General features: G+C 36.0%; 1 protein-coding gene across 6 annotated transcripts in view; it reads left to right on the forward strand.

Moving 5' to 3' along the window:
• The first annotated feature begins 2,435 nt into the window (after positions 1-2,435).
• The window catches only part of LOC138365187 (signal peptide peptidase-like 2B), a 36,199-nt gene continuing 26,581 nt past the window's right edge, over positions 2,436-12,053 (forward strand). For 3 of the 6 annotated variants that reach the window (XM_069325313.1, XM_069325314.1, XM_069325311.1), the window contains exons 1-5: positions 2,512-2,646; positions 3,895-4,023; positions 6,099-6,239; positions 6,766-6,885; positions 8,850-8,989. In XM_069325313.1, coding sequence (XP_069181414.1) covers positions 2,575-2,646; positions 3,895-4,023; positions 6,099-6,239; positions 6,766-6,885; positions 8,850-8,989 — 602 coding nt within the window. In that variant the 5' untranslated portion in view covers positions 2,512-2,574. Of the gene's footprint in view, positions 2,647-3,894; positions 4,024-6,098; positions 6,240-6,765; positions 6,886-8,849; positions 8,990-12,053 lie in introns of all 6 variants that reach the window. The other 3 variants (XR_011228728.1, XM_069325312.1, XM_069325310.1) reach the window with 2 other exon arrangements.

Raw genomic sequence — 12,053 nt, forward strand, 5'->3', positions numbered from 1 at the left:
TCCGCATACATATTAGGTTTTACGTATTCTATTTTAGTAACATTGCACGTCCTCAGACATTTTTTATTTCTGTTGAAGGGCACGAGAGCTATTTCAGGCTGTGAATGTAGACCAGTCACCTTTCCCAACCACAGCGCCATACATGTTATGCAGCCGAAAAACTTACATGTTCAACTTAATGATGTGAATTAAATACTCATAGATATAATAGTTCAGTATATAGACTCATAGAACCTATGTATCAGTCGATTAAGAGTTGAGACGCGATACCCATGAGCTGTAGTACATCCCTAATTAGCTCATCACTAGAGATATTCCCATGTAGCATTAGCCAACTAGCACCAAATTACACTCTGCCAACTTCCAGAATACAACAGAGGGAGGAAGGGAGGGAGGGGGGGAATTATCATTGGAAAGCGCCAAGCCATTACGACTATATAGCACTTGGAAGAGGTCAGGATAAGGATTTGGGATGGGACGAGGGGAAAGAAATAGTGCCCAACCACTTGGACAGTTGGGGATTGAACGCCGATTTGCATTAAGCGAGAACGTCGTTCTACCGTCCAGTCCAAGTGGTTGGATGATGGAACATAACATAACTAATTAAACACAAGGCAAAGTTAGAAAAGATTCAAAGATATGCCACCAGACTAGTCCCAGAATTGAGAGGTATGAGCTACGAGGAAAGGCTACGGGAGCTAAACATCATGTCCCTGGAAGACAGAGGAGTAAGGGGAAACATGATCACCACCTACAAAATTCTCAGAAGAATTAACAGGGTGGACAAAGATAAACTATTTAGTATGGGTGGAACACGAACAAGGGGTACAGGTGGAAACTGAGTATCCAAATGAACCACAGAGACATTACAAAGATTTTTTATAATGTCAGAGTAGTTACCAGATGGAATGCATTAGGTAGTGATGTGGTGGAGGCAGACTCCATACACAGCTTCAAATGTAGATTTGATAGAGCCCAATAGGCTCAGGAATCTGTACACCAGTTGATTGACAGTTGAGGGGCTGTCAGTCCTCTCAATTTGGCAATCAGAGAGTTTGCCAAAGAGCCAAAGCACAACTAGGTGGGTAAACACTTTTTTGTTGGCAGTTTGGATTTTTTTTGGGGGGAAGGGGGCGTTTTGGATTTTCTTTGTTGTGCATTTAGGATTTTTTGGATTTGAAAATTAAACTAAACCTACCACCCACGTTATATATATTGTAATTATTTATTTTATTAAAACCTTTGTTTACAAAAAATGAGTTACAAGCTTGGTAACAGATAAGGTACAAAGTTGTTTGTTATAAGTTGTGGAGTTCCTGCAGTTCCTCAGATAGCGGGCAGGAACCCTGAATGCAGTTCCATTTCCTCTCTGTATCGCCACGCTGAGGCGCTGGAAAAGGAAGCTGGCAGCTCTTGGGTTCGTCAGTACTTGCGTAACTGCTTCGTGAATCTGGCCCCTTGGGTCTATTGTAATTTCATTACCCTTAAGCCAAAAATGTCGCAAATTTTAATTTTGAATTTAGTTTATCTTGTGATTATTTATAGTTTTCTTGCTAAATAATACAGTGAGGATTTTTAGAGTATATATTTATTTTTACACTTGAAAATTGAAATTGAAATAAGTTTATTGAGGTAAAATACACACAAAGGGATGAGGTAGCTCAAGCTATTCTCACCCCGTTATTTTTACACTTTATTTTGGCTAACCCCCCCAATAACCCCGTAGCTTACGCAGCCTATATAGTGCTATCTGCCTCTGCTGAATTCAATTCAATTTTCATTCAAAAGAATGTGTGTGTGTGTGTGTGTGTGTGTGTGTGTGTGTGTGTGTGTGTGTGTGTGTGTGTGTGTGTGTGTGTGTGTGTGTGTGTGTGTGTGTGTGTGTGTGTGTGTACAAAGAACATAAGAGTAATGTACAATTGTAAAGACAGGAGTTACAAAATCTATGAAGCCACTATTACGCAAAGCGTTTCGGGTGAAAACGTAAATTAAAAAATAACACAAAATTATTTACCATGTGTGAGGGGATAAAACACTTAATACTATAGGAGAAATCAGCTAACAAAATGAGAACGGTCATGTAAAATAACAAATGAATTAAAAAAGTGACACATAAAGGAAGATAGGCATATAGACTGTCATATCCCTTCTAAGTGTTATATAGTCATATACTGGCTTAGTACTTTCTTTTGATAGTTAGCTTACTTTCCTATTTCCAAATAAAAGAATGCTCACAACTGAAGTTCTGATTTATTTGTGAGAGTTAACTGTAAGTGACTAGTACTCATTTATTTTAATTCATTCTATTGTTTCCCCTCAAAGAGTCAAAGTAGGAGTCGTTTTCTGTGAAAAAATCAGCTGGTCAGCTTTGTTCGGTTTAGCTGCCTTATGAACCTTAATAAGAAGCTTATCGTATGTAATAATTAATTAGATATACAGTTCGTGTAATTTGTCTGTTGTTGTGTAATATATGAAGATGCTTAGATAGTTACCATAAAAGAGTGCGTGTAGTAAGTGTGAGAGAGAGGGTGGTGTGTGGAGGGAACCGGACGCTGAGTGACAACAACAACAGTCATGACGAGGAGGCTGCTGCTGGCTTCTGTTGCCTCGCTTTTATCAACACTTGTAACCCACTGTCTGGCTCAGGTGAGAAGTCTCTACCACATATATCACCTCTTAACCAGTTTTACTATAAATACTGAACAATACCTTGCTATGACTGAGGATTAGGCATGAATTTGCATAATAAGTTATGCGCTCTGTGATGACTAAAAGTGAGTCAGAAGAGTAGTGATTATTGACCCACTAGTACTGACCTCTTTTAACGTGGCTGGTTAATATGTGGCACTAGTGTGAGCTCTAGACACCACACACTTCTCATGCACTCTGGTTGAGCTCACTTTGCCAAGTGTGAAACATTTATTTTTGACCTTGGCAACTGTCGTGATGCTTCTGCCTTAAGTTCATGTCTTAATATCAATTTTAAGGGACATAAAATATATATATATATTTATATTAAAAAATATTTAATGCTAAAAGTTATAACCATATGTATTAATAGTGTGGTGAGTACTAATAACGTAAATGAAAATGGATAACTAAATAATGTGTGTACAAAGACTATGGATAGTTTCTTTTAATAATAATAATAATAATAATAATAATAATAATCAATGTTTATTCAGGTAAAGTACATATGTATAAGAGGTTTTACAAAAATTTATAGATTTATAGATAGAGCTAGTATATACAATGCCTAAAGCCACTATTACGCAAAGCGTTTCGGGCAGATTTTATAATTATTTTAATTATATTCAGCATTTGGATATATAATCTGTAAGGCAACTGTTGTGGGGTTAGTCACCATCTGAAATAAATATGATAAGCTACATTGAAACATAATGAATTTACTACACAAAAACTACTTACACATTGTCATGGTAAGTAGTGTCATTAGATATAATATCATGATGTTTATCTACTTCCAAAAATTATCGTGTGAAGTAATATCGTATTATCAAGCATTTCCTAATACTGTATTAGTTTAGCTTTGTTATTCTGTATTTCCACATCTCCCAGCCCTAAGTTTATATTTCTATAATTAACATTGTGTATCTGCTTTGCACAAAGTATTGATGATATCATTGATTGTGTAATTTGTTTCTATGCTAATTCATGCTCCTCTTTATAATACTTCTTGGTTAAAGATGTAAACAAACACCAAAATGAGAGTAGGTTTTATTTGTAGGTTTGACAAATTTGACTGCAAGTGCTTTGACGTATCAATATATGATTTTGTAGAAATAAGTACTGTACAAGAAGATTCTTCCATTCCTTGCACATTGTTATTTTTATTTTGAGTATTGATTCAATAGACTTTTCCACATTACACAGGGTAAGATTGACTATCCTGTTTCTGGGATCCTTAAGAGCCGCTCAAATGCTACCAGTGATCACTCTGAGAAATACTGCATAATCTTCTACAGGACTATTAGCCATCTAGCTGGAAATGAAGACTCTGCTGTAAGTCATTAATATTTAATTAAAAATTTTTGTATTCATTTGGGAATAATAATGAATTGAATAAGATAAGATAGACTTATTGTGCAGACCATTTAATAGAGCTACAGGTACAGTATATATACAGGTATACAGTACTCTGTAAAGCCTCATATAAGACAACTAAACAGAAAATAGAGAATGTTGTTTATCTCATATAATGATAAAATTTATATACTGTAGCATAGTTAATGAGTAGAAGTGTTTATGCATGACACTGTGTAATAGATGATTAAGTCTTGATGATATGTACCTTGAATTTTTGGGATTTTATTTTTAATGTCAATATTTAATGTATCATTATTAAAATATTATTGTATATAAAATATAACAAATATAGTAATGAAAATCATAATATAAAATTTATTTCATTGACAAAAATGTATTTATTTCTGTAATGAAGTCCTTGATTTATTGTATCGGTGGAGATAACTTATGGAGAAAATGGATGAGAAACTGTTTGAGCACATTTATCGTGAATGACATAACGACAAGAAAGAATAGTTGAAAGTCAGTTTAATAAATTGAAAGTCAGGTGTGTTAGGCATGAGTGTGGCACATCTTACTGGGTAGGGTAAATGGGAGAGTTGTGAAAAATATAATTATCAAAAGTGTTTGGAGGTAATGTAGTAGTTTCATTCATATCAAAAAGTGTGAGGGAGTATGGGAAGTAGTGTGTTTGTTAATCAATGAATATGTTTGACTAGGAGTAATTTAGATTGAGTTGTAGTTTTAAGTCCATGTACCCTAAAGTGTAAGGAGATTGTTAAAATTAAGAATGATTGGAGGTGCTCTGCAATCAATTGGTTATATTGAGAAGGTTGTAGATTGTAGGAAAGTTACTGTGCTGGGGAATATGAATGTTGGGATTGGGAATGAATGCAGAGTTGTTGTTGGTAATGGGGGTGTACCAAGTGTAAATAGCCATAGGAATTTTTTTTGGGATATGTGGGGTTTGTTTCCTGTCAAATGCTTCCTTTTTAGATGATGTAAGGGGAAATAATTTTAAGAATGTGAATGTAAAATGGGTATGCATATGTTAGGGATGAGAAAGTGAAAATTGTAGATTGTTTGTAATTGTAAGTTTGTGAAAAGGGAGGAAAGAAAAGTACTCTGCATGGTTCAGTAAAGTGGTTATTATATATAGAGGTTGTTGTTAAAGATTCACTACCTGGAACAAAAAGTTCCAAGTAACACGGGCTATGGTGAGCCCGTAGATAGTTATATAGAGGTTATTTTAGTAATATGTATGGGTCAAGTCAACAACACCTGGAGTGGATGTGTATTATATTGGGGTTAAATTGTTACTGAAATGTTTGTATAAGGATACGGCTGTGTTCTGTGAGAAACAAATGAGATATTGGTTTTGTAGCTTCTTAGAATCACAAGGCAGTGGGATTTGTAGTGTAAGATAAAATGGGGAGAGAGAGGTACTGTAATAAGTTTTAAATACTTAAGGGGCAGTGTTAGATTAAAATGGATTTATGGGTATTTGAAGTGGCAGGGATCAATCATACAAGCAATGGAAATGAATTTTTGTTAGAAAAGAAACTGGTATAAATATGTTTCATGGGTTTATCAGTGAGGAAGTATAAGGAAATGAAATGTGAAGGGGTGGAATGGATTAATGCAGTATACTTAAGTGATACAGTACAGACATGTTAATAGAATGTTTGAGACTCATAATAAGAAGTGCCTGTAATGATGGAATATATGGCAGATGACCAGTATCTGGGAAGGGAAGAGTTGAACAGTACATGGAAGAAAGGGTGGCATTGGTTAGGGGGTGCTAGAGAGGGGGAGGGGGGTGAGGGAGAGAGAGGGGGAATAGGATGGAGGGAGGGAGATAGGTAGGTTAATGTGGTGATAGTCTCCTGGAGAAACTGTTTCCACCCCCTAAATGAGCTCCCAGGTGGGAATAAGGGTTTTAGATAGATATAACCAACCATTAAGTGTCATGATAAAGAAATATCAGAATATACTATATAAGTTTTTAATTTGTTTGTAAAGATTTCACATTCCTCATTTGTGTTTTTCAGCTATACTTACCTGTATCTGATGCCCTGGAGTGGGATGTGTGTGATGAGACAGAACTCCCACCAACAAGCATTGAAAATAGATACATCTTTGTCTCTTCAGAAAATAATTGTTCAGCTTTGGAGAGAGCCAGCCGAGTTCAGGTAAAAGAGACGGATGTAGATGTAGGTTACCATGAAATACCATGAGTTTGTGGTGCAGTGTAATTTAAGAAAACAATGATATTTATATCAAATTAAAATTTATTTGTAGTTTGTGGTAAAGATAAAAAGAACATCAAATATTGAGCATTTTTTCCCAAAACTATAAAAACTTGTAAGTCTCCACTATACTATATTATCACTGTGAGAGTACAGCATTTATACAGTATTTTAAACAAAAGCTTTTCTCATAATTACATTAAGGAATTTCTTGTTACATTTAACTGGCAAGATGCTTTGGTTATATAAATACTGTACTGTACCTAATTAATTACAGTATCTAGTTCATCTAAATAATAATATCCCTTATACAACAAGTACAGCAGGTTTTGATCTGTTATGAACAAGCCAGTAATAGGGATTGTTAATTAAGCATGTTATTTTCTACTTAAAAGGAATGGAAAGAGAAATGGAAGTAGTTTGTATGTACTGTATATAGGTTTAATTATTTCTGCTAATAATATTACAGAGCTTGGGAGGTGCTGGTACCTTAATTGTGAAGGAAAAACTACAAGCTCCAAAACAAAATGACACAAACTACAACTTCACTCTTGCCTTCATTCAGAACTCAAGTTATGTCAAAATCATGGTAAGTTAAATAGTTGAAAAAGGTATACAGTATAATAAATTAAGTTATATTGTTAGCACAGATACAGTTCATCATTGAAAATCCAAATAATTCAAATGTCAAAACACCGAAAATCAAAAACTATTAAAACCTAATAAAAACTACAAGCCGTCCGAACAAGTTTTTAGTTAATTTTTTTTTATCTGATTAGGGCTTCTCAAAAGAGATTGTTGTTCAGCATTGTTTATGGTAGCTCATGTTTTAAGATACAGTACAATTATATTTCACTTACAATGCTATAGCAAATTTAATTTTAAAGAAAACTTCCCTCATCATTTTGCCTTGCATACATACTTTGTGTAATTTTGTTGGAAAATAATTGAATAATGCATTACTGCTATCTAACATTTCTTTATATATATTATTTTACTAGTAAATCCTGTTAATTAGCCTAAGCAAACCAACTGAGTAAATAATGTAACATAAAAAGTGATGCATATGTTATTGTAGTATGCGGGGTAAAAGGTATCTAAAATAAATACAAAAATATTATAAATTCTCAGTTAGGTTGGTCCTGACTGTTTTGGATTTTTCAATGCTTGAAAAATACCATTTTTGTTTTTATAGTACAATGTATGTACTGTATTGCAAAGTCAACATTGATGATACTCAGTTTTGTGTGCAATATCAGGGCTGTCAATGAGATGGCTATTTAGGGATCTATTTTTTCCCAAGCTCAGTAAATTTTAGTTGTATGTATTTACATGGAAATGTCTGTCTGTCAAGGGTTAGATGCAGACTAGCATCACCCAATTTTTCCCAGTAATTGCTATTGGGTACATGCCCACCATAAGTGGGTTAGGATTGGTGTCAATGAAAACTGCTAGGTTATACTATGCCAATGTCACGCCCATGAACATTTTCCAGTACAGTAGATTGATGACTGTGCTATATGACTCGACTCTGAATTATTATTATTATTATTATTATTATTTTGTAATATTGGAAACTATGTGCTATTATGCTAAAATCAACAAAATTATAATCATAATACTTGCCCTTTAACCCCAAAAAACTTTTATATGTTTTCCTTTAGACTTAATGGATTGTGTGTTGTTGAAGTTTTCTTGCACTGTTATAGATTAGTGATATTATTGAAGAAAGTATGGATGAGGGAGGAAGAAGTGAAGGAGAGGAAGGGGAAGAGACAGACAGAAACAGGAAGAGGGGACAGAAAAAGGACACAGACAGGCAGACAGACAGACAGACAGGCAGACAGTGCCCAGGTGCCTGGGTCAACCTGGGCACTGCTAAGTATCCCACCTTGCACACTATATAAAAAAAAATGTGCAACAAAAATGTCTAGAGATGAAATACTTCCATACTGCTGCATCTTAGATGGGGAGGAAGGATGTACAGTATCTCCCAGGATTTACTGGACAGAAACTACTTGTTAGGTTTGTCTTTTGTTAAAATCATAAGACCACCTGTGCAAGTGTAAAATTAGGTATACAGTATTTTAATTATTCAAACACATGCCAATAGCTTTGTATTTTTACTTAAACTATATTCATTGCATGTGTGATTAAACAGTCTGTCTACTCATTGGTGCAGAGGTTGTATACATGTCTGCTCTCTAAGTAAACATAATTTCCTGCCTTATGCATTAATAGAAACTTAATATATATACAGATATTCACTTGAAACTTTGATGACCTATTGGGATAATAAAAACAATATAATGTTATACTTAATAACATAATATTCCATTCACCTGGGCTGTATGGGTCTCAAACCCTGGACCCAACAAATGTGAGGCTGTAGCTCACATTATTTATTTAATAATGTAATATTGAATGTGAGCTAACATTCAATATTATTTAAAATAATATTGTTTAGATAGCCTATGAAACTGAAGCCAGGTAATAAAGTGTTGCTAATAAGTCATTGCAATGTTATTTATATTTCTTAACTTTGCTCTGCAGGAAGGTGGAGAAAAAGTGACTGTTGGCCTGTATTCCCCAGAGGATTCCCCACTGCCCTTGAGTCTTGTCGTTATTTGGTTCTTGGCTGTCTTCTCTGTTAGTGTTGGTGCTTTCTGGTCTGGGAAAATACGCCACAAGTTGTAAGTCTTTCAAGATTTTGAGTTTTAATTTATTTGAGAAGTTTCCCCGTTACATTATATACCATTTGTTATTTTATGTTTATGTATTATTTGATAAAAATATCTATTTTTTGGTCTGTCACCAATGTTGTTTGGTTCCAAAAGTTGCGTGGCCATATGATATCTAGAAAACGTCTTTGCGTATTGGCATGAAACTTTCAGGACTTATGTATGCTAGTGCAAGTAAAATCCCAATTATTATTGATAACCAAACCACACATCATGGGAGCGATGTTGTGATGACAGCGATGTTGTTGTTTTAGATTCAACCACTCTGAACAAAAGTTCCAAGCAGCACGGGCTATGGTGTGCCTGTGGGCTCACCATAGTCACCAATGATCCAGTCACCAGTCAGCATTTGGTCATTGTCTCAGAATCTGATTACAGAATTGCTTCAAAATTCATAAATATTTTACTTAGTGTTGTATAAAACTATTTTCAGTGGCAACCTAGCATCTTATCATCCTCACCCTTGTACAAACTTATCCATACTCTTCCTCTCCCTACCCTCCCATCCTCTTCTTTTTCCCAATTTCTCTCTACTCTTCCAATTCTTGGCACCAATTAACCCCTTCACCACAAACATTTCATCACCTTGACCACAACACCATCACCACCACTGTTGCTGCAGGAAGTTAGGGGCTTCCTTTGAGTAACATTGGCCTGGGATGGGATTCTCACCCAAGACCAAGCTCCTCAGTTTTTCTCTGTTATAGGATGCTGCTTGATCAGATACATTAAGCTAGAAGGCAGGGGGCCTGGATTACCTATGATTCCTTGTGGGTTTTGTTGACAAGGCCTGTTGGTGCTTGCTTCTTCACTTGGTTAAATGTTTTACCCAAACTTGGTTTAAGGGACTTGGTTTAAGGGACTCATTTGCTTTGCACAGTGTGCTCAATTTGTGTTGCCTATGAAGGGTGCTGACATTTTACACTTCTTCACAGGTTTCCTCAATCCTGTTTTCTTGTGTCGAAGTCCCTAGGGAATTTCTTGTTATTCCTGTTGTGGGACGGGACCAATGCATGGAAAATAAACGAGCTCTCACTGAGGTTGGTTAATACAGTGCTTGCATTTCCTAGCTCTGGCAACAGGCTTCTTATTCTCCTTAGCTGGTAGGGAATCTCTTGTTCTCTATGTGGAATTAGATACTGCTCTGCAGGTCCCAGGTTCTTGATTGGATGGAAGTTGCTTCTGTCCTGGGTGTTATTTTGTCTGCAGGCACACTTGATTCTGTCACCCGGACTCCACACAATATACTCCTATTTTATTGTAGGACATGGCTTTTGTGCAGCACCGTAGTTCTCTACTTTGTGCAAGATCTCGTCAGTTTTAAGGTTTGTTTGCCGAATTTGGCCAAGTTGTTTTCCACTGCCAGGAACTCTTCTCTTGGTTTCAATTTGAGTTTGCTCTATTAAACAGCTCAGATTCTGTGTCAGTCTTTTCTTCAGCTTAGACAGCAGATGCATCCTGATCCATGTTGTAACTAGCAATGTTAATATGCTTCAGGCATTTTAACATGTAACATTTTCCAGGTTTTCTTTATAGATTCTTGCTTTAATTAAGATTATATTTCTCAACTTTTCCACTTTATTGAAGCATGGCTGAATTTACATAGCAATGAAAATGAGCAAAAGTTATGTAGCAGACAAAATTTTAAACTGCCAACCACACTCCCTCACATATTAAGCATAGTGCAAATTCTTATTTATTTATTTATTTATTGCTCCATGAATTAGAAAACTGTGTTTTCATTTATAATAAATTTGTGATCATGATTGTCAAAATAATGGAGGGGTAGGATCATGGTGGGTGTGGAAGGTTGGTGGGTGGCCGCCACTACTCATTACATTGCACGGATAGCAAGGGAAGAGAGACTGAGGAGTGAGCATGTGGGTGGTGACTGACAATGCTACACTGATGTTAGGTACACTTCTAGTTGCCATTTGGGGATTACTTGTTGCAACAATATTCAATTCTGCTGGAAATATGATAACATAGGAACATGCAGTTTCCCTAAGGTTCCATTGGTCCATGTGAGGTAAGTCCTATGTATTCCTAACATAAGAATACCTGAAACTGCAGAAGGCCTACTGGTCCATACAAGGCAGCTCCTGTTTATACTGACATAAGAATATGGTGCAATAGGAATAATGTGATGTTGCCTTTTCACCTTGTTTCACTATCTAGAACTTATAAAAACCACAAATCAGTGATACCTATGTATGCATTTGCATGTAAAATGTGTTATGTGCAATTGTAAGACTTAGGTACCATATAAACATTTATATAAATACAGGATGTGCATATAAGCACTGTATATACATATAGTTCCATTTTCATTCCAGAAAAAAACAGAAAGTAACAATAATAAATGGGAACATAAATTCCTATGCAGCATCCTAACTCTTATGTCAAAAATTTGGGATTGAGCCTGGTGCTCCAGCCCCTGGTGCTCCAGCCCCTGGTGCTCCAGCCCCTGGTGCTCCAGCCCCTAGGCAACTGAAATAAGTATTTTCCCCTGATCAGTGTGCTGTACAATGTTATACAATACCAAAAGAAAAAATATTTGTTTAAATTTTTGTTTTATGAGCACCAGGAATGTACCTTATTTTAGGTGCAAATTTTGAGGTTAATGAGATATCCATCTGGTCAATAGGGATGGGTAATTGAATATTTTTATGTCAGGTCAATTGGAAAATCTGGAAAGAGGTAATCCGAATAATGGGGGTTCTATTGTACAGATTAAATTTATTTCGGGGTTTAACGTCCCCTGCAGCCCGGTCCTCGACCCGGTCTCCTTTTTGTTACACATCCCCAGGAAGCAGCCCGTAGCATCTGTCTAACTCCCAGGTACCTAATTTACTGCTAGGTGAATAGGGGCATCAGGGTGAAAGAAACTGCCCATTTGATTCCGCCTTCTCCGGGGATCGAACCCAGAGCCTCAGGACTACAAATCCAAAGTGCTGTCCACTCAGCTATCTGGCCCTCTGGTAATATTTATTTTTGCTTCTGAGATGTCTTTGCT

The sequence above is a fragment of the Procambarus clarkii genome, chromosome 16, assembly GCF_040958095.1.
Source record: "Procambarus clarkii isolate CNS0578487 chromosome 16, FALCON_Pclarkii_2.0, whole genome shotgun sequence".
NCBI lineage: Eukaryota > Metazoa > Arthropoda > Malacostraca > Decapoda > Cambaridae > Procambarus > Procambarus clarkii.